The sequence below is a fragment of the Centropristis striata genome, chromosome 4 (genome assembly GCF_030273125.1).
Source record: "Centropristis striata isolate RG_2023a ecotype Rhode Island chromosome 4, C.striata_1.0, whole genome shotgun sequence".
Taxonomy (NCBI): domain Eukaryota; kingdom Metazoa; phylum Chordata; class Actinopteri; order Perciformes; family Serranidae; genus Centropristis; species Centropristis striata.
In genome coordinates, this window is record NC_081520.1 from 39,585,963 (window position 1) to 39,608,738 (window position 22,776).

At 36.5% G+C, this 22,776-nt stretch overlaps 2 protein-coding genes across 2 annotated transcripts; one reads left to right on the forward strand and one right to left on the reverse strand.

The window, feature by feature from the left end:
• Positions 1–5,067: 5,067 nt before the first annotated feature.
• cep57 (centrosomal protein 57) lies at positions 5,068–13,011 on the reverse strand. Its single transcript, XM_059331541.1, has 11 exons — positions 12,744–13,011; positions 12,162–12,333; positions 11,660–11,854; positions 10,161–10,282; positions 9,862–9,990; positions 8,905–8,982; positions 8,700–8,795; positions 8,170–8,250; positions 7,302–7,531; positions 6,481–6,625; positions 5,068–5,524 (listed from the first exon to the last, which is right to left on the reverse strand). The coding sequence occupies exons 1-11, from the start codon at positions 12,789–12,791 to the stop codon at positions 5,339–5,341; spliced, it is 1,482 nt and encodes a 493-aa protein (XP_059187524.1). The 5' UTR covers positions 12,792–13,011; the 3' UTR covers positions 5,068–5,338.
• A 221-nt stretch (positions 13,012–13,232) lies between these two features.
• On the forward strand, positions 13,233–22,664 carry mre11a (MRE11 homolog A, double strand break repair nuclease). The gene is made up of 20 exons (XM_059331266.1): positions 13,233–13,261; positions 14,804–14,876; positions 15,066–15,198; positions 15,304–15,464; positions 15,547–15,634; positions 16,129–16,270; positions 16,359–16,473; positions 17,109–17,294; positions 17,967–18,138; positions 18,274–18,354; positions 19,150–19,279; positions 19,386–19,486; positions 19,598–19,768; positions 19,855–19,914; positions 19,998–20,175; positions 21,022–21,108; positions 21,266–21,327; positions 21,422–21,483; positions 21,624–21,726; positions 22,298–22,664. Exons 2-20 carry the CDS (start codon positions 14,857–14,859, stop codon positions 22,334–22,336), a joined length of 2,091 nt encoding a protein of 696 aa, XP_059187249.1. The 5' UTR covers positions 13,233–13,261; positions 14,804–14,856; the 3' UTR covers positions 22,337–22,664.
• Positions 22,665–22,776: the final 112 nt, after the last annotated feature.

Here is a 22,776-nt window from a genome sequence, read left to right on the forward strand (position 1 = left end):
AAAAAAAGACACAAAATGACCAAAAAAAGACACAAAATGACAAAAAAAAGACACCAAAAGACACAAAATGAGTAAAAAAAGAAACAAAATGACTTACAAAGACATGTAAATAATTCCAAAAATGGACAAAATAGCCCAAGACTCCATAGAGTTAAGTTGTTAACCCATTTCTTGTTCCCTGAAAAAGGCCTACTTGTATAATTCTGAAATGTACATTATTTTCCAGTTTTGGTTAACCTTACCTTTTTTTATTTACCTCTGGCAGTTCACCACTTACCTTTGTACCCTTTCAAGCTGTTCATTTGACTTGAACTGCTTGAATTTCAATAAAAAACTGGAAAAATTGGGGTGTTCTAAAACTTTTGACCGGTAGTGTATATATATCATATATTTTACAGGAAACGGCAAGCCTCCTACAAATATTGCCCAGAATGCATTGTTTTCTACAGTATAATACAATTTTAATGAAAAACAGTATGTTACTGTCACAATTTGGCTGTTTTCCTACAGCAATTTGTTACAGTGCACATAACTCTTGTGTTTCTTTCTTTGACCTTTTAGGGCCAAGGTAAAAACGGTCACATTCCTTCTACCTGTGGATGACATTTACACCAACCGGCCTGTTCTGACCAAACACCAGGAGGAACCAAGAATCACTGAGCTGGCCTCCATCACTGAGACAGATTCCTGAGAGAAGCACAACTTCTTTTTTTTTTTAAGACTTTGGATGTGGCCATGAGACAAAAGTGCACATGAACTGAGCCTCCAAACAGGTTAGCTTCTTCATTTAGGTCAGTGTGGATTGGGCTCTTAATGAGCGAGCCAGCAGACCGATTTTATCACACCTGACCACACAAACACAGGACTCTGGTTACAGGTGTTGTTTTCATCCGGCCATTGCAATCCAGGCCCGGTTAGCAGTGATGAGACACGGGGCCCACTGCGGCGAGGATCAGATGTCTGGACTCCTCTCCCGACCCGGAGTGTCGTTACGGAGTGAGACACACACCTGCAGGTGACGGCCCTGTTACAGACAGTTGTGGACACTGACTCAGGCCTCGTGAGCACCATCACACTCATGAGTTATTCATCTTTGTTTCTTTTCACCATGTAAACTGAAATGGGTAGTCAAGGGGCCACATGTGACCTGCGTCTCCACAGGGTTCCTAAAGAGTATTTTTTTAAATTGCACATCACACACTGTATCTATGCTTTAACCCTTTATCAGGCAAAGAACTATATTTGGTAAGTTCAGGTAATATTTCGAGAAAATGGTTGCAAATTTACTAAATTAAAGTGGCAAACCTACAAGAAAAAAAGTGGCAGATTTAAGAGATTTAACGTGGCAAATCTGCGCGAAAAAAGTTGCAGATTTACGAGAAAAAAGTGGGAAAAAGGCAACTTTTTTCTCCCAGATTCACCACTTTAAATCTCATAAATCTGCACATTTTTTTCTCGTAGATTTGCCACTTTAATCTCGTCAACTTTTTTCTCAAAATATTATTTTCTTATGTTTTTTTTTACACATTCTGGCTGTATGTAATATCCTCCAATATTCTCTAGGGTTGAAGTTTGGAATTTGCAAGTATTTCAATGAGTGTCCTATTAAGGGTTAAAGTGGTGAATCTGGGAGAAAAAAGTCGCTGTTTTCCCACTTTTTTCTCGTAAATCTGCAACTTTTTTCACGCAGATTTGCCACTTTAAATCTCTTAAATCTGCAACTTTTTTTCTTGTAGATTTGCCCCTTTAATCTAGTAAATTTGCAACTTTTTTCTCGAAATATTACCTGAAGTTACCAACTATATTTCTTTGCCTGATAAAGGGTTAATGTATGGGAGGCTCTTTGTAAATATAGCAGTGTTTGGCACACTATTATGATAATTTATGTAAGGCACCTTTATCAGTTATTATAAGCTATTACATGTGATATATATGCAGTGTTATAAATTATTTTGGCACATTTTATGAAGCTCATTTATTGTTAACATTCCATTTTAAAATAAAACCATAATGTCACATTTAAGTTTTTCTAAGACCGAATATACAGCTGTGTTTGGTTTACCTTGGGGTAAAAACATTCACAAGAGTGAAAAGAAGCCTTTTAAAGTTCTTGTTTGAATAAACAATTACTTTATATTCCATACTTCAAATGAACCTCAAAATACTCCTTTTAAAAATGAGTGTAGCTTACATGAGAGCAGCAGATTTTGCTGGTTTGAAAATTAAATATTTATAATGAATATTTTTTACCTTCTTTATTTCATTGTATTTTATTTAGACACACATAAGACATATAATCTAGTTTTTTTCTAGTTTTTATTTATTCTTGGAGAGGTCAAGAAAAGAGGTTCTCCCCTCAACTTAAGGTGGAAAAAACAAACACTTAAAAAAAAAAGAAAATAAAAAATAGGCTGACATAGATTTTCCGAAGTACAGCAAAAAACAAAGAGCAGGAAAAACTTGCCGATTGGTAGGAAACAATCCAGTAAATCCAGTAAAAACAATTATATTATTTTTAAAAAAACAATACAATGAAAAAGAAGAGGGGAAAAATGACATGAAAGAAATAATTAGACATCATGAGTTAAATGTGATGACAATTTCCTTTAAATTTCAATCAATCAGTGACAGAAAAAAATGCATTTATTATATGGTATGTCAGACAGACACATGGGCTACAAGAGAAGCATATACTTTCTAATGTAATATCGGATCTACATGACCGAAGTATCAAACATTTACTCAAAGAAAACAGTGACAAAGCAGAGAGCTTAGCTGTTGTAATACACAATGAGAATGACATCAGATACACAAAAGCTCTCTTGTCAATAGCTGGTGTTCAATAGCAAAGGCACGTGTTCAATACGCTGCACATTGGTTGGTGGATGACTCATTTATAGTCAATCAGCCATTCAACAAATAATTACCAGCTCACAGAGCCTGATTCATGTGTGTTTGCTTTGATTGTTGGTTTCCCCAGCAGCGTTAATCAGCTGTTGTTCCTCTGTTGCTACATGGCTGTCGCTAGTGGCGGTTCTAGACCAGTTTTACTGTGGGGGCCAAGGAGGGCCAGTGTTTAATCAGAGGGGCACATTAAAAAAAATGATGTTTAAGCATTCAAAACCTTTATTTTAGCTAAAAGTCTCATTTAAGTATATTTGGAAGAACTACATTGATTGAAACAATGACAATTGTTTCGTCAGTTTGTTCGACAATGACATTTCTCATTTTTTTGCACAATTACTTTTTTATAATGTTGAAAGTGCAATACAGTGAGAATGATCTTTATATTTAGCTTTTATTGCACAATTAAACTATAATACAATTATACATTCTGTGTTCCTTTTGTGTACAATGAGATATTGTTTGAACAAAAAATAGGTCAATTAATCAATCAATCAATCAAACTTTATTTATATAGCGCTTTTCATATATAAAAATGCAACACAAAGTGCTTTACAAAAAATAAGAATAAAAACAGACAATAAAAACACACGCTGGCTCGGATGTATCACAAGAAGTTGAAGTAGTATGACTAATTGGAAAAGTGGGAATGGGTGGAATTAATTTGAATCTAATGAAAAGTTGAATAATATCGATAATATAAATAAGATATATGGATTATTTTAAGGGTTTTTTTTGAAGAACTGATGCTAAACTGCAATGTTGGTTTAAATATGCAAGGAGAATGGAATAGTGGGAATGGGTTAAATCAGTAGGAATGTGAAAAGTGGAATGACACCAATAATATTTAAAAAGTGTGAAATATTTGCCCAAAGTGTGAGAAAGTAGAGAAATCTGTCACAGCTGCAGGTACGAGGTCAGATATATTCGGATATATCGCAGTTTCTTCAAAAATAAAACCAAAGACTGTGCAGTGGCTGTCTGCCAGTGCATGCATTTGTCATCAAAACAAAGCCAAAATAAACAAAATTACAGTCATATGCAATCATAAATACTTTATTTCTTAGACAAAAACATTTTCACTCAAAAATATATTACCTGTGATTGTCAAAAAATAACAAAACCCTCCTACATATATTGTAAAAATATTTACAAGACTGAGAGTCTGCAAAATGACACATCAAGGGGATTCAATCATTATAGCCAAATAAAGCACAGTGTTTTTTAGGTAAATTGCAGAAATCTGTATCAAACTATTTCATCACTGCAGAATATGAATATAAAATATGAGCATTCAGGAGTTGTAAGAATCTGTAACTATCAAGCAACCCATGAGTGTTTTAGCACCAGGAGATTTTGGCCCAGAAAGCTACATGAAAAAGTCAAATGTAAAATATCTTTTCCAGCGCTTCATGGATTTTTATTTAAACTTTCATACCCTCTGCTGGCAAAAGATTAAAACATCAAGGTAATAAAAAAACTGATCCAGGTAGATGTATATGAGCTCCATGAACAAAAATACGGTTTCTTTAATGTCTTGAAAGAAAAAGTAAATTACGACCTTATTCGACACAAAGGTCACTAATCTGACAACAAACTGACCATGTTTGGAAAATATAAAATGCACTTTGGGTGGACTGGTAGGTAGGACTGGTTTAAAACACAGAAAAACACAGAAAATCAAAGTTTGTTGGACGTGTTACACATTACAGTAGAAACATTAGAGAAATATTTTCCCTATGGGATCATGGGTCATATGTTCATGAACAGACACTGAGTGGGTAGGTTGATAGCACCAACAAAATAAACCTAATGTGCTGTGTTAATACAGTCATGGAAAAAAATATAAGACCATTGTTTTTCCATGGTTTTCTTGATAATAACTAAAAAATAACCATGGATAACCATGGAAAATGTCTAGATATCACCTCTTAAATTAAACTCTTATAAGCTACTTTTTTTGTTATCGTTATTTTTGTCCAAACAAATGTACCTTTAGTTCTACCAGGCATTGAAATGAACAAGAAATGAGAGAAAACAAGGGTGGTCTAATAAAAATAGATTTTTTTCCATGACTGTTTCCTTGTGTTGTTGTTTCTTTTCCTTTCGTATGTATGTGTGTGTGCGTGTGTTTGTGTATGTATACATATGTGGCGCGTGTATGTATGTATGTATAATTACACTGTATAGGTAAATTATATTTATGTTTTTGTAATACAAGACATGTTTAGACAAGGATTTTAACTAGTCATATTTAAGGAGAGGGTTGGGAGTTTATAAGTTTTACTTCTTCTCACTCCTTTTCGAATATGTATTCTACATGTCATGTCAAATGTTTTGTCTGACTCTTTTTTTTATTATTATTTGTTTTCATATTCGAAATAAACTTAAATCAATCAATCAAAAAAAAATAAAAAAATTATCCAGGCGAGTTTCAGGTCCGTAAAGAGGTCTGCAGTGCCCTCATGTCCCTGAGCAGCCTCAGGTTCCTCTTGCTTCTCTCTCCTGGTCTCACTTTGACTGCAGCAGCAGAGCGCCCTCTAGTGGACACCGTGGTCGTCACCCTCACCTCATTCCCACTGCTGCGCCTAGAATGAGCTTCCTTCCTTAACTTCTTTATCTGCAGGAGAGACCAGAAAAGGGAACGGATCACAAAATATTATTTTTTGCAATTTGGACCTGCACTTATATAGCTTATATAGAGCTTTTCTAGTGCGCTCATTCACCCACTCACACACATTCATACTGGTGGCAGAGGCTACCCTAAACCAGCTATTCTCAACCTTGGGGTCCCGACCCCAATTGGGGTCGCGAGATGATTTCTGGGGGTCGCCAAATCATTTTGGAAATCAGTGTTAATGTGTTTTAGTCATTTTTGGTCATTTCATGTCTTTTTTGGGTCATTGTGTTTTAGTCATTTTGTGTCTTTTTTGATAATTTTGTGGTCATTTGATGTCTTTTTTGTAATTCTGTGTCTTTTTTTAGTTATTATGTTTCTTTTTAGGGCCATTTTGTGTCTTTTTTGATAATGTTGTGGTCATTTTATGTCTTTTTGTAATTTTGTGTCTTTTTTTTTATTATTATGTTTCTTTTTAGGGCCATTTTGTGTCTTTTTTTGGTCATTTTGTGTCTTTTTTGGTCAATTTGTGTCTTTTTGTGGTCATTTTTTCTCATTTTGTGGTCAATTTGAGTCCTTTTTTGCTTAATTTTTTGGTCATTTTAGTCAGGGAGATGTTTTAGTTGTCTGCTTCATTATTTGTCCAAAATTCGTCGTATCAACTGAGTTTGAATGATCTGAACTGTGCATGTGAGATTCTGTTCAGTGAGCGGGGGTCGCAGACAACATGCATGTTAAATTGGGGGTCGCGACTCAAAAAGGTTGAGAACTACTGCCCTAAACGGTGCCACCTGCCACCATTGGGAATTCATTCAAGGATACTTCGACATGTAGGCTGCCACGGTCAGGGATCGAACCACCAACCCTTCGGTTGGGGGGTAACCCACTCTGCCAGCTGAGCCACAGCCGCCCAAATTTGACTCTGTATGAAGTGAATTGTTTCTGTGTGAAAACCCTACCTGTGTTTTGTGTTTGTAGAGCTTAGTGATCTGCTCTCCTTTCCTCTCCATTTTCACCAGCAGCCTCTCCTGCTCCCTCTCAAGTTCTTTCCTTTCTTGGACAGAAACACTGGCCTCCACCTGCCGCATCAACTCGTCCTGCTCCCTGCACCACAAACAACAGCAAATAAAAATTAACACTATTCAAATGTTTTCTTAATTTTAGAGCTTATGTGAGACTACACCAAGGTTATTATAGTTAACTAAAACTAACGAAATAACGAAAACTAGAATTGAAAAAACATTTTCGTTAACTGAAATAAAAATAAAAACGAGAGTTTTTAAAAAAAACGATAACTAACTTAAACTGTATTGTGTGGTTACAAAACTAACTAAAACTAACTAAAATTAGAGTGAAAATGTCCTTAGTTTTCGTTTTTGTCAACTTTTTTCATTCATAATTCAGTGTTTCTATTTGAACATGCAACACATGGTAAATATGTTTACTGAGACTGGGCTGCTACATTCAAACCAAAATTCAAAACACCCAGAACTGTAAGAGTTAATAACCTTATTGGGGCTGAGATGATAAACCAAAGCAAATAAAGGCAAAATTTATTATGATCTATTTGAATCTGGCATCCAAAACATAGCCCATTACAAAAACACTAAAACTAATAAAAACTAAACTAAAACTAAGCATTTTCAAAAAATAAAAACTAAACTAAAACTAGAAATCTCACTGTAAAAACTAATTGAATTTGAAGACAAAAATTCACAAAGAACTTAAAACCAAAACTAATGAAAAATCCAAAACTATTATAACCTTGGACTACACTCACAAGCTCATGAGTTGCAGCTCCTCCTGTAGTGCTCGCAGCAGCTCTGATAGTTCTTCGCCACTAGTGGAGGAGGAAGAAGAGGAGCTGTCTGAATGCCTGTGGCTACCGGTCTCGTAGCTGTTTGCGTTGCGAGAGAGGACCCGGCTGTTGCAGAGGTGCGGTTGGTGTCGCTTCAGGAGAGATAAAACTGACTGGACGTTTGCTCGGACCGAGTGGCTGCAGCCAACTGACTGAAAGTAAGGAAGGAGAGGGAGGGAGGGTCAGCATTACAAACGAAATATCAGTTTATTCCAATATTAAAACGGCAAATGCATGTGTGTAGGGGTGGGCGATATGGCCCTGAAATAATATCACGATATTTCAGGCTATTTTTGCGATTATTCTTCACGATATTACGAAATACTTAAAAAGATATAGAAAATATGATTTTTTTTTAGTCTGTATAAATAAATAAAAATCTAAAATGTAGTGTGAAGTGCAAATCTCAACAGTTGCCAAATACAAAAAAATTTACTCTTGACTCTTGAGCATGAGCAAATAATAAATATAACCATTTAATTTTAATGACATTTTGTAAAGGAGAATAAAGGTTCTTGTATGTTTTATTTAAGGCATCTTATTTTGACAGTCTTCTTGTAAGTTCTGTGGTGGATTCTGTTAACACACCGTGCTCTTATTTTGAAAGCTGCATGTGTTTAGCGACAGAGAGTAAGTAGCTTTTTGTGATTAAAACAACTTTAACCGCTACATCAAGAAGTAGGAATGTTGCCAATATCATGATATGCATTTTTTTAACCATAAAAAAAACATACAGATATTATTGTGAACGATACGATATGGCACACCCCTACATGTGTGCCCATATTACCGTTCCAGCAACAAAAGGTACATCTCTGAGGCTCAGCCTGTAGTGTGGCTCTGTGTAGGACGACGGCTGTGGAGAAGATTTCTGGAGAGAGAAAATCAACATGAATAGTAAGATTCACAGGAAAACATACGTTTAGGTGCATCAAGTAGGCCTACAACTAAGATTTGTTTTCATTCTCGATAAATCTATTAAATGTATTAAAATGATCATTTCTATAGATTTGTTTTTAAAAATATATATGAATTTCATAATCAAAGCAAGAAGAGAAACAAAAGCAATTCTTATTTAAAAGCTGAGTGCTTTTCTGAGAAATGAAAGCACACATTCACATAATCCAATTATTTTCCCCCCCATTATTTTAATAATGTATACAAAGAAATGCATTAAAATACCTTACTACTTGATTTAATAAAGACACAGTGAACATTTTGTCACACTTTTTCAAACATTTTTTTTTAAGGGGGAAAGAAACATTTTCATTGTGCACAGATAGGAGTAAACCCTTAAAAAAACCCTGTAAAGTTCTTTACCTTTGAATTGGACATTTTCTCTTTAGACTGTCTGCTGGACAGGCGAGGGGACACTGACTGCAGAAGTATCCGATTGGTCTCCAAACCTGTCTGTAGCTGAGAAACATACACAAAGACGACAAAAAATGATGTGCAAGTGTGTGGAAATTATGGGCTGTCAAGAGTGATGGTAGCTTAAGAGACATACTCATGGAAGCCTTGTTACCTGATTGGCCTTATCCTGAACCAGCTTTCTCTGGTGCTCCTCCTCCTGGAGTTTCATCTCCAGCTCCTGAATCTTCATCTGACATAATCAGACACACATCATGATAAATACAATTTGTTTTCCCTCTTGTCCACGCCTAATTAAGGCTGAATAATAAACATCACTTCAACATCTTTCTGGCTAAATGAGACCACACCCTGAGAGAATGTCTGAGCTGACAGAATCATTTCAAGAATCAGTCGCTGTATTGATGTGTGATTTATATTTTTTTCTTCATTTTCTTTGAAAAATACATTACATATATATATATATATATATATATATATATAGTTTTTTCTCCCCTTCACCCTTTGATTTTTTTAAATAAAGTTTTTTACCTCCTAAAGATATATTTTGGGTACACAATAGGTGATCCTAATCAAATCTCTAATAATAATGGCAAGACCTGAGCGTAATAGTCTGTGTTGTTGTGTTTTTTTGTTTGTTTTGTGTGTCTGTTCTTTTATGTTTGTTTGTTTTTCTAATCTGTTTTTTTTTCTCATCTGTTTTATTTGTTCCTTATTTATGCTGTGTAACATTGTCTGTTGTGTGTTGAGGGTATAGGTTTGGCTTTGGATTGGAAGATGTCTCGCTTTCTGTAATAAGTTTTTGACTTTGGCAAGTTTGTGTTTCTGTGCATATTATTAGAGCTACTTTGATTTACCCTATGTGAGGGAATATGAGTTGTGGGGGTTGGAGTTTTGTGCATATCCTCTGTAACCTGTTGATTATTTGTGAAAAAAATATAATAACAAAAAATAAAATAAAAATCTCTAATAATAGATGTTTTGTTTGTTTTGTTTGCTGAGCAAACTTGAGGAGTTAGTGGATTTGTTCTGTGTAGAAATGTACAATTTTAAACCAACATTTAACATCAGTAAGACTCTCTCTGACATGTCACTGCGTCCTTGTGTTTACCTCAGCGTTGTTTTGCGTTCGCGTCAGCCTGAGATACTCCTGCTCCAGACGGTCCAGCTTCTCCAACTGGGCATGCTCAGACGCTGTGTCAGACTGTTGATCAGCTGACTGGGCTGTCTCCATGGAAGCCTGAAGGTGTATAGAAAAATATATACAAATCTACTCTCTCACACATAATAGGCTTTTACTCAAAAACATTGCAATTACGCATGATTGTTTGATGTGTATTTTATTCTATCTCATTTATTTTTTCAGTGAAAAGTCTTATATCACAGCCAGTGACACTAAGATGGTTTAACCTGCTGTTTGAGCAGGCTGCTCCTGTCTGCCTTGGCATTGCGCAGCATCCTCCTCATGTGATCCAGCTGTCGCTCCAGCTTCACACAGCGAGACTCTGCAGCAGCAAGGTGGGTGACCAACACTGTGGAGAAGAACAATAAGACACTGTAAGACAGGGGTCTCAAACACGTGGCCCGCGGGCCAATTGCGGCCCTCGTGAGGATATTTTGTGGCCCCCACCTTGATATGAAAGTTTAATGTGAGTTTTTTATGAATGCCATTTTACCGTGTTGTGTGTGGAAGGTCCCTTTAATTACTTTTTTTTTTAATTTTGTGTGTTTTTTTTAGTAATTTTGTGTCTTTTTTGGTAATTATTTTTGTCTTTTTAAAATAATTTTGTGTTTTTTAAATAATTTTGTGTCTTCTTAAAAATAATTTTGTGTCCTTTTCAATCATTTTATGTCTTTTTTGGTAATTCTGTTTCTTTTTAAAATAATTTTGTGTCTTTTTTGTAATTTTGTGTCTTTTTAAAATAATTGTCTTTCTTTTTTGGTAATTCTGTGTATTTTTGGTCATTTTGTGTCTTTTTTGTAATTTTGTGTCCTATTCTTGGTCACTTTGTGTCTTTTTTATCATTTTGTGTCTTTTTAAAGTACTTTAGTATTTTCTGTAATTTTGTGTCTCTTTTTTTGGTCATTTTGTGTCCTTTTTTTATCATTTTGTGGCATTTTTAAGTAATTTAGTATTGTTTCTGTCATTTTGTGTCTGTTTTTGGTCATTTTGATTCTGCCTCCAGCGGCCCCCAGGTAATTTGAGTTTGAGACCCCTGCTGTAAGATACTGGAGGAAACAGAGCCGGCCCAAGGCATAAGCAAACTAAGCGACTGCTTAGGGCCCCGTGGCCACTAGGGGGCCCCCAAGAGCAATTCAAAACAATATTTTTTATTTTATTTATAAATGCCAAGATAAAGGTATGTTGTCTTGGTAATGGATTGCTTATCAAAGAGATTTGTGTAGCTGTTAATAGCAAATTAGCTAGTTGTTTTTGCATCCGGCTACTATATATAGTTTGCTGCACATTGCAGTTGCAGTTTTTTGAAGCCAAAAATAATAAACCAGATGAAACTTTTACTAAAATATATATAATATAGGTTTTTTAAAATATATTTTACCATTTGGAACGATGTGAAAATCAACCCTAGCTCGCTCTTCTCGTTGAATGTGCTTCATTTTGAGATTAAAAACCATATTATGTGACACCCTGGACTTCATTTATTCATTGGTATTATTGCATTGGGCCACCCCCATTAATGTGTAAAGACATATCAGGCTGACAATAGGATCATGACAGAGCCACAATGAGTTTATAGGTGTGTGAATGATCAACAATCAGTTATTAAATTGTTTAATTATTGGCTGAAATAGAGGGACCCAAAATCGAATTCTGCTTAGGGCCCCATGGAGGCTTGGGCCGGCTCTGGGAGGAAACATAAGTTACAATATGTTATTGATACACTCACCTTGATTGCAGTTGGATTGCCCATTAATCTCTCTTTCTGTATGATCCTTCAAGAGTCTCTGTGTAACTTTATCACTCTGCAGATGTGTGTGTGATGCATCTTTTCCCACAGCGTGCAGACTGAGCCCTGTATGTCTTTTCTCCAGCTCCAGCCTCCTGATCTTCTCCTGGAGGTTCCTCAAGGCAGATAAGATCTCTACACGTGCACAGACACATGGATTGTTAGTGCACATGGGGATAAACTGAACATATTTAGGGCATGATTAATAGTCCTGGTGTAATAGGATAGGATTTTAAAGTTTGGATGGAAGAATAGGAGGGTAGGATGGGAAGAGTGGGAGGATAATGTGAAAGAATGAATAGATGTCAGTGCAACTGAGACGTTCAAGTAGTGCGGCATCATGTTGCAACATGCTGTAACCATGGAGCTCTGAAACACCACAATACCTGAATGGAAACTTTGTAAAGGGAAAACAACACATGCAAAGAGATGCAAAAGTCACCTGCACTGTTTGTCTCTGGGAACGCCTTGCTGGGTGATGATGAGCGACCCAGGTGATGTGTGTGTGTCTGGGGTGTGTTGATGAAGGGACGGTGAGCAGGGTACTCTCTATAAGATGGCAGTGACATGCTGTCAGATATGACTCCACTTGGTGCTGGTGGTGGGCAGAGCTCCTGCAGAGTAACAGGGATAAATGTTGCACAGCATCCACAATATCTGACTAATATTGCTGATATGTAGAGAATATTTTCAAGGTATGACTACTGTGAATATTGCAGCAATAATAGCCATTTCACCATGAGCAATAACAAGCAAATAAAGTGCAAAAAGTAAATATAAGCTCAAATTTCACATTGTGCATGCTCTACCTGACCATAACATTACAGGATGTTTGTTTTGTCCTGATCAAGTCAAATATAACTGCATAGATCTGCAACAACAGCTGGTCTGAGTTGTAGCAACTGCTGCTAGGTGGATTTCCGTATAGTCCAGCTGACTCTATGGCCACTATTAAAAGTGGTGAACAGCTTTTACTATTCTTTTTAAGTTGCATTAAGCTAAATGTAGGAAAGTCAGAGCTAACCTTCTCCCTCGTCGCATCAGCACCGTGTGTTTTTGACAGCGTCTCCATTGAAATGCAGCCAATCCAGTCAAAATATATGAATGTTAGTTTAAAGTATAATCACAGCCAAACCCTTTTCATTACAACTGACAGTATGCTAGCTAGCTAAACGCCGTTTCTAGTGGCTTCCAGTGGTAATATGGGTTGTGAAAAGAAAAGAAAACATCACTTGACAAGCCTCACAAGCCAAGGTTTGTGAGGGGTTTGAATGATTTATATACCGGCATTGCCCGTCGGAGGCGGTATACATATGTCAACGTTACGTATGAGAGGCAGACAGACCCGCGCGACCTTCTACAGTAAAATAAACGCACACCACTTGCTAACCGGAAGTGTAGTTTTTCTACCGGTGACAGTCTGCAGTTTAGAACGACGATCTTTCAAAATAAAACTACAATAACGCTTAGCCATCTGTGAGAGGCGTGGAGAGGGTTTGCCGGGATTTCTCTGGCATGTTTTGGAGTAAAGAAGAGGAGGAGGTGGGTTTCTACTTGTGTTTCTTTTTTCCACGTTGTAGCGTATAGCACACACAAAATAATTAACGCTCAATATATATTTAGTTTATGCACTTCCGCCCAGTAAACACATGCTTAGTTCGTATTAGCTACCACGTTGACGCAAGGGTTTCTAGCCAAAGTGAAAGCTAACGTTAACTTAACTCACCATTTTAGCATTAAGTTGCATTTTGCTGTTAGCTACGACTTTACTAACAGATCATTTGCTAGCTAGCTACCACAAAGTATAACGCAGTTCTTTGTAGTGTGTTGTTAAGTATATTGTTTGGTGACACTGATATTTTAAACGTGGCTTTGTTGCAGGAAGTCTGACAAAATATTATATTTACTCTCATTTTTGTCATATATAGCTCACAGTTTGGGGATTGTTTTATAATGAAATTATTATTGTGGCTTAACTGTGACATGTGGCATTTCTCTATCTCTCTCTATTTAACAAGTTGTTGAATTATTTCTCTGTGAGATATACAGTACAGGCCAAAAGTTTGGACACACCTTCTTATTCAATGTGTTTCCTTTATTTTCATTGTAGATTCATCAAAACTATGAATGAACACATGTGGAATTATGTACTTAACAAAAAAGTGTGAAATAACTGAAAACATGTCTTATATTCTAGTAAGCAAAGGGTGGTTACTTTGAGGAATCTAAAATACAAGACATGTTTTCAGTTATTTCACACTTTTTTTGTTAAGTACATAATTCCATATGTGTTCATTCATAGTTTTGATGCCTTCAGTGAGAATCTACAATGTAAATAGTCATGAAAATAAAGAAAAACGCATTGAATGAGAAGGTGTGTGTCCAAACTTTTGGCCTGTACTGTATGTGCCTTAATTTTTTAAACAAGATGTTCAATCTAATACAAAGCCATTACAATTTCAGAGGTGTGTGTATATTTATGAAGTTAAAAACCAGAACTAACACCAAATTACGATGCACTACGGTAACAGCTGTGAATTTATGGAACAAATTGGAGAATGACTTAAAAACATGCAATACCATTAACTTATTTTAAAAAGTACTTACAAAAGGATGATTAATCTATATAAGTTGATTAATTTATATAAGTTAGAGTAATGAGTGGTGACACGTGCTATGCTGCTGCTATTTTTGTTTTGTTTTGTTCTGTATGTTTGGTTGTCTTTTTCCCCCTTTTTTCCTTCTTTTTTAAGGAAGATGGAAGAAAGGAGGAAGAAGGGAAAGGAGAGGAGGAAGGAAACATGGGGGGATCAATCAAGCAGCTTCTGTCTTTTCTCTCTTTTGTGACTGCTTATTTCTTTTATTAATAAATAACAGATTGTACATTTTACATTTTTTAATTAATTTCAGATGTTAGGGTAGGCGTAATAAGCTATGCTTCAGCCTTTTTCGGTCCAAATGTCTATTATCAATTTTCTTTCTCTGTTTACTTATTGTTTACTTTGATAAACGTTTTTTCTGGTTTGTTACTTCTCTTTTAATGACATGTATTGACCGAAATAATATTATTATTATTTTCTGCAGGGGAAGCCTTTTGGAGAGCACCTGTCAGGAGTCAGATCTCATTTTCCCACATCATGTCTTCAGAGAGCACCTTGTGAGGCTTTTTTTTAATCCTTGCAAAGTTTGTCAAACTAAATATACTGTATGTGCTGCCTGGTTATTAACAAGTCCCTCAATGTGTTTCTAATGTTTATATTTAAATAGTTTACAGTTATATATGGATATAAACCAATGCAATATATAAGTGATAGGTATGATTGTATTGTGTGCTGTTTTTTTCTAGGGATGATGAAGATACCTTCAAGATCCTGATTGCTACAGATGTTCACCTCGGTTACCTCGAGAAGGATGCTATCCGTGGCAACGACACTTATAGCACACTTGATGAAATACTTGAATGTGCCAAGACAAATCAGGTGCTTAAAATAGATAACATAGATATGTAATAATAATATAATATAATAGATACAGTAACCAAGTCTACTTTTTCTAAATGCCCTCTGCTTTTTATTTGCTTGCAGGTAGATTTCATCCTGCTGGGCGGCGATTTGTTTCATGACAACAAACCGACACGCCGATGCCTCCACAACTGCATCAGTATGCTGAGAAAATACTGCATGGGAGACACGCCCATACACTTCAACATCCTCAGTGACCAGAATGTCAACTTCAACACCACCCAGTCAGTCTGCTGCGTTTTTTGTGGTCATTTTTATCATAATTTTGTATTCTTGGTACATTAATAGTTGTTATGTGTGTTGTAGGTTCCCCTGGGTTAACTATCAGGATGAAAACCTCAACATCTCTATTCCTGTATTCAGCATTCATGGTAACCATGACGACCCAACTGGGGTGAGTTATGAGTCCAGCAGTTAATAATTTATTACACAAGATCTTAATATGGAAATATGAGTATTTGTGTCTGTTTTGTTATTGCAGTACAGTACAGGCCAAAAGTTTGGACACACCTTCTCATTCAATGTTTTTCCTTTATTTTCATGACTATTTACATTGTCAATTCATCAAAACTATTAATGAACACATGTGGAATTATGTACTTAACAAAAAACTGTGAAATAACTGAAAACATGTCTTATATTCTAGTAAGCAAAGGGTGGCTACTTTGAGGAATCTAAAATATAAGACATTTTCAGTTATTTCACACTTTTTTGTTAAGTACATAATTCCATATGTGTTCATTCATAGTTTTGATGCCTTCAGTGAGAATCTACAATGTAAATAGTCATGAAAATAAAGAAAAATGCATTGAATGAGATGGGTGTGTCCAAACTTTTGGCCTGTACTGTATATCTGTTTTAATGTCACAATTACTTTATCCCCTCAAGGCTGAAGGTTTGTGTGCGTTGGATCTGCTGAGTGCTTCTGGTCTCGTGAATCACTTTGGTCACTCCCAGTCAGTGGAGAGGATAGAGATTAGTCCAATCCTCATGCAGAAAGGCAAAACCAAGCTAGCTTTATTTGGTCTTGGTAAGTGTTTACCCATTCCTAAAATAACTAAGATTTATAAAAGTATCCATGTTTGGGCTAAATAATGTATGAATGTGTGTGTGTGCAGGCTCTATCCCAGATGAGCGGTTGTACAGGATGTTTGTCAACAACCAGGTAACGATGCTTCGGCCCAAAGAAGACCAAGATGAATGGTTTAACCTGTTCACCATCCACCAGAACAGGTGCGTTGTTTAGATTAGATTAGATTAGATTTGACTTTATTAATTCCACAATGGGGAAATTTCTTTGTTACAGCCGCAAAATTTCACACAATTTTTAAGATAAGATAAAAAAACACTCTAAGAAAAGACATTTAACAATATACAAAATATACAATAATAATAATATACTATATACAACTTAGTGCAAATTATGTTGTTGGGAAGTAAAGCGAATAGCTGCATTTAGAATAGTCACAATTAAATAAAATCAAATAAAATCAATCAAATAAATGCTATATATATATATATATATATATATATATATATATATATATATATATATATATATATATATATAAATATCCTGCATCTCTATACAAACTTGGCTACAAGTCAAATATGTCATTCATGCAGTATAACACAGTAATACAGCAATAAGTAATAATGGAAAAAAAACACAGAATTATATTTCTTTGATCATTTATTTTACAAAGATGTAAATAAAATGAATCTATATGTGCAACATATCTTCTGCCTTTCAGCACCATGGCAGGTTTTAGGTTTTAGGACAGTTAAACAGCAATATTTTTGAGAATATTACTCTGCATCTTGTGTTTTTGTATCAAATTTAATGTCTGAAAATGTGTTTTCTCTAGGAGTAAACACGGACCCACTAACTACATCCCGGAGCAGTTCCTGGATGACTTTCTCGACTTGGTGGTTTGGGGTCACGAGCACGAGTGTCTGATTGCGCCAAGCAGAAATGAACAGCAGCTCTTCTATGTGACACAGCCTGGCAGCTCTGTAGCCACCTCCCTGTCCCCTGGAGAGGCGGCCAAGAAGTACGAATAAACACACACAAACAACGGATAGTTAGCTCTATATTCTGAATGTGTGTTTTTTTTTTAATACTTTATTGCAAGGCTTCTCACTTTCACAAACATAATGAGTATTTTCGTTTTCTTTACAATATTGTACCTTGCATTTTTTACCCCCCTTTTTTTTCAAGGTATATATTCACAAAGTAAATAACAAAAACATAGGGTAAACAGACAAACATATATACAAGGCAAACTGGTATTCCTCAAATGAGGATCTCCAAGAAAAGAAATAAACAACAAACTAATGACACAAAAAAAAAATATATATATATATATATAATGAAAAAATAAGTGGTGGTGCATGTATGCGTGTTCATGAATCTGTGTGTGTGTGTTTATGCATGTGAGTGTTAGTGTTGGGGAGGGGACCATTTAGTTCATCTCCTTAATTTGATTAAATATTTCCACTGTTTTTACCAGCCTTTCTTTACAGTATAACTTATTCCAAATATGTATTTGTTCCCTATTTCTAAAAGTTAGTCTTTCCATCTCTAAACTTTGTTCTGCTGTTAACACCCATGCTCTTAATTTTGGTGCATTTGATTGTTTCCATGCTTTAGTCAGAGAAGAATGTGTGTTAAAGTGATGGATTAGCAAAAACACTCTGAACACACTCTGTTTGTGTGTATCTAGGCACATAGGGCTGCTGAGGGTGAAAGGTCGTAAGATGAACTTGCAGAAGATCCCCCTAAAGACTGTCCGTCAGTTCTTCATCCAAGATGTGGTGTTAGCTGACTACCAAGACCTCTTTACACCTGATACACCCCAGGTCACAAAGAAGGTGGAGGACCTGTGCTATGCAAAGGTAACACTTAAAGTCACCAGCAAACCTACAGAGCCAGTCTTACATCCATTGCTCAGTCATCTTACCCTTCGTGCCTCTCATATGCCCCCTTTTTTCCTTTTTAAAATATATATATTTCTGTCTTTCTTTCTTCAGGTTGCAGAGATGTTAGAAGAAGCCGAAAGAGAAAGACTCGGGTGTCCGTTAACACCGGAGAAACCTCTTATTCGCCTGAGGGTAAGATTTGATTTGATTTGATTTGATAAATCTTTATTGTCCCTGATGGGCAATTTGTTCTGCATTCAGTAGTAAAAAATGTCACACAACAAACAAATAATCATAATAAATACAAAACACAGAACATAAAAACATTAAAATGGGAGACATCATGGAATATATGATTTACATTACTTAAGAAAGACAAAGCTACTACCCTAGTTTGTTTAGGAAGCCAACAGCTGAGGGAACAAATGATTGTAAATATCTGTTTGTTTTGGCCCTCTTCCTGTAAGTATATCTCCTTCCTAGTGGCAGGAGTCGAAACTCTGTGTGTAGAGGATGTAGGAGGTTTGACAATATGGCCTTTGCCTTCCTTGTGGCTCTGACTTGATAAATATTGCCATGTGATGGACACACTTGCAGCATTACATTACATTACATTACATGTCATTTAGCTGGCATTCAACCTGATGGTACTAGACATAGACAATAGGAATTAAGTAAGTACATAACTGTAAGAGCTAACTGTCATCGCTAAAGGAGTGCTATATGTTAAAGAAGAAAAGAATAAGAGCATTTTTTTTTTAATATATATGTTAGGTAACCATGACTTAACCGAGGTATTGTTGGAAGAGATAGGTCTTCAGCCTGCGGCGGAAGATGTCCAGGCTGTCTGAGGTCCTGATGTCGGTGGGGATCCCGTTCCACCATTTGGATGCCAGGACAGAGAAAAGTCTGGAAGTGGTTTTGCATGTGCACATACCTTCCTGTTCATGCTACATTCAAATGCATTCTCTTTATTGTCTTCCTCAGGTGGACTACACTGGCGGCTTTGAGACGTTCAACACTTCTCGCTTCAGTCAGAAGTTTGTGGACCGTGTAGCCAACCCAAAGGACATCATTCACTTTCTCAGACGCCGTGAGCAGAAGGAGGGCATCAAAGGTCTGACACAGGCACAATACACTGCTATGGATCAACAGTACACACCATATATTAATGTATACTGGTACTGAATACTGGTTATGTGACATGTTTTTAATCTTTTTAGATGAGGTCAATGTTGACTATGGAAAACTGTTAAAAACCACCGCAGTTGAGGGGCTCAGAGTGGAAGACCTGGTTAAACAGTACTTTAAAGCCACTGAACAGGTACTGCACACACACAGATTTACATTCACTCACTTAGAGTCACACCTATTATTTAAATCCACTGTTTCTTCTTTGCATTTATTTAAAAAATATGTTTGCGTATCTTCTCAGACAGTGCAGCTGTCCCTTCTGACGGAGCACGGCATGGGGAAGGCCATTCAGGAGTTTGTGGATAAAGATGAGAAAGACGCCATTGAAGAGCTGATCACTTACCAGTTAGAGAAGACACAGCGCCACCTCCAAGCCAGAGGAGTAACATCGGAGCAGGATATAGACACTGAGGTAAAGGGCTGGGGCTTGTATGGGGAGCAGGGCAGAGGAATTCAAGCTGTACGTCATTATAAGAGTGCATGTTTTTATGTTTTTAGATCCAGCGATTCAGAGAATCCAAAAAGAACACAACTGAGGAAGAGAATGAAATCAAAGAAGTAAGTAATTATTGCACACAAGCCTGAAATATTGTTTGATGTGTTTTGTTTAACTGTGTGTGGTTTATCTCTGTATTTTTCAGGCTATGAACAGAGCCAAAGCTCACCGTTTAGAGCGTGGTGAGGATCCTGTAGGCTCGAATTTAGCTGGTGACATTAATATGGACTCTGATAACGATGACCCATCATTCGCATCCCCTCCTCCGACACGAGGCAGAGGGCGAGGAGGCAGGGGGAGGGGTGCTCGGGGAAGAGGGAGAGGTGAGTTACATTACATTACATTACATGTCATTTAGCAGACGCTTTTGTCCAAAGCGACTTACAATAATTGCATGTTATCATATAATCTGGCACAAAAGTGCAGAGAATTAGCCTGGGTATACCCAGACTGCCTTGCGTGCTCGAATTTCATTTCGAACCTCCACACAGTCTGGAAACCAGGGCGGTTTCTTAGCCCTGTTTTAGGATCCAATCACAGAACGGGGAGGGACGGCAAGACGATGACGCGTACTACTCGGCAGACGGAAGCTTGTAGTTTTGTAGTTTTCTTACGGATCCAACATGGCTGCAGCAGACGCGAAACTCTCTTTAGCTGTAGACGGTGTTTTAAATAGTTTAGAGCGAAAGTTGATGTTAAAAGAAGACACAAAATGACTTACAAAGACATGAAAAGAATTCAAAAATGGACAAAATAGCCCAAGACTCCATAGAGTGAAGTTGTTAACCCATTTCTTGTTCCCTGAAAAAAGGCCTGCTTGTATAATCCTGAAATGTACATTATTTCTCAGTTTTGGTTAACCTTACCTTTTTTTATTTACCTCTGGCAGTTCACCACTTACCTTTGTACCCTTTCAAGCTGTTCATTTGACTTGAACTGCTTGAATTTCAATAAAAAACTGGAAAAATTGGGGTGTTCTAAAACTTTTGACCGGTAGTGTATATTTTAAAGCACTTTGTGTTACATCTCTATGTATGAAAAGCGCTATATAAATAAAGTTTGATTTGATTTGACACTACATATGTTAAATTACACATTTAATGCACCAAAACAAAGGACTCTTGCATCATGAATCCTCGTTCTGAACTTTTTTCCATCTGTCCATCTAGGTGCAGCTGCCTCTGAACCAAAGCCAGCGGGTCGGGGCCGCGCCCAGAAGTCCTCAGCAACAACCCAAAGCAGGAGCATAATGCAAGGTAGGAGAGTGTGATGATGTGTAAACACATATGTTTGTTGTTCTGTGTATACAATATTATGTCAAACCAGAGAAAGGAGAGACCATTTTATGTTTATTTTTTATTTGTCCCCATCTTTCATATTCTTCCTCGACTTCAACGTGTCTCTCTTCTTCAGCATTTCAAGCTCCATCCCAGAGATCCTCTCGGACTGCAGCCCCCCCTTCTTATGTAGATGATGTAAGTCAACTGAGGACACACACACACACACACACACACATACATAGCCTGTGCCCTCCTCTAAACTTTGCGTCTCATCTTTATCCATCTCTAGTTGACCATCGATGACTCAGATGAAGACATACCTGTAATGAAAACTACCCGAGCCCCTCCGAGGTCTGTTTGTTTCTGTCTACAATGTGGTAGTTCAGTACATTAACACAAGAAAAACCTGATACTAACTTAGTATTTTTTACAATTACAATGTGTTCTTTAATCATGTGCTTTACCCTGATTTCTTCTTCTGCTTACCCTAGACCTGCAGCATCGTCATCATCATCATCATCCTTCACCAAGTACAGCTCTCAGAGTCAGAGCCAGTCTAGAGGAATCGCATTTGATGACAGTGATGATGATGAGGTAATCATCATAATATAATAATCAATAATAATTATGTTAATAAATGTGAACCATGCATGGTTCAGAGAACAGTAGCCTATACTAGTGTACGATGATATGTTTTTTTTTTTCCTTTTTATGCTTGATAATAAGTACTTATTAATACAGGACTTTTATTTTGACGGGACTTTTATTTTGACGGGACTTTTATTTTCCCGGTTCCGATGTGTCCGACGTCATATCAATAAATGAGAAACGAAAAAATGAACTTGCAAAAACCAAATAACGGCCGTTATTTCATTTTGTTTTTTTGGTTATTTCGTTTTTTGACGCTGATAGCAAAATCTGTTTTTCCGTTTTTGGTTTAAAACAAAAAAAGGAAAACGGGGCACTGTTTTCGTTTTTTCGTATTTTTTGTTTGGACAGAAAAAGGAATTATACTTTGGCACCAGGACGGTTGATCTCCCATAATCTATTTTACATCTGCTTGCCAAAAATTAACTTTAAAATGATTTGATTATCTTAAATTTGGACTGTCCCTGATAAATGTTTTAACCCTTTTCCATCTTCATCTTTTCTTTTCTTGATACAGGACGACCCATTCAAAGGCCCCAGTCGTTCACGGAGATAACCATAAGTGCATCTAATATGTAACACTTGTTAATGTTGTTGATTGTTGTTTAAAAATCTGTAAATTTACTAGCAAGTGAGCTGCTGCTGTTCTGAAGGATTTCAAAAGTGCATGTTTCAATTTTCTCAGCAAATCTTCCTACTGTTGACAATAAATAGTTATGTTGGTCAGCTACAGCTTAGCTTAAATCAAACTGTTTTGGTGATGAGGAGTAGGCTAAAGACTTTCAGACACTCACTGGTGCAGAATCTGCTACTGTACAGTGACACTGATCAGAGTTGGGTTTTACATTGGCCCAGGAAATTAAACATGTTTTTTTCATACACAATCAACTGTCTTTTTGTTTTTTCTTGTGGCTGAGTCAGAAATAGCCTGGTGCAGGTTTTATTTGTTTTTACGATTTTTAACTTTAATTAGATTTTGCAAATGAAAGTTGGTGA

Bases quoted from the DNA above. Each gene is read 5' to 3' on its own strand.
- mre11a (XM_059331266.1), top strand. From the start codon at position 14,857: ATGTCTTCAGAGAGCACCTT. The intron at 15,465-15,546 runs GTCAGTCTGCTG...TGTGTGTTGTAG, and splicing joins GTCAACTTCAACACCACCCA to GTTCCCCTGGGTTAACTATC. The intron at 21,484-21,623 runs GTCTGTTTGTTT...TGCTTACCCTAG, and splicing joins ACTACCCGAGCCCCTCCGAG to ACCTGCAGCATCGTCATCAT.
- cep57 (XM_059331541.1), bottom strand. From the start codon at position 12,791: ATGGAGACGCTGTCAAAAACACACGGTGCTGATGCGACGAGGGAGAAG. The intron at 11,855-12,161 runs GTGACTTTTGCA...GTGCACGTGTAG, and splicing joins CCCAGAGACAAACAGTGCAG to AGATCTTATCTGCCTTGAGG. The intron at 8,251-8,699 runs GTAAAGAACTTT...TTCTCTCTCCAG, and splicing joins AGAAAATGTCCAATTCAAAG to AAATCTTCTCCACAGCCGTC.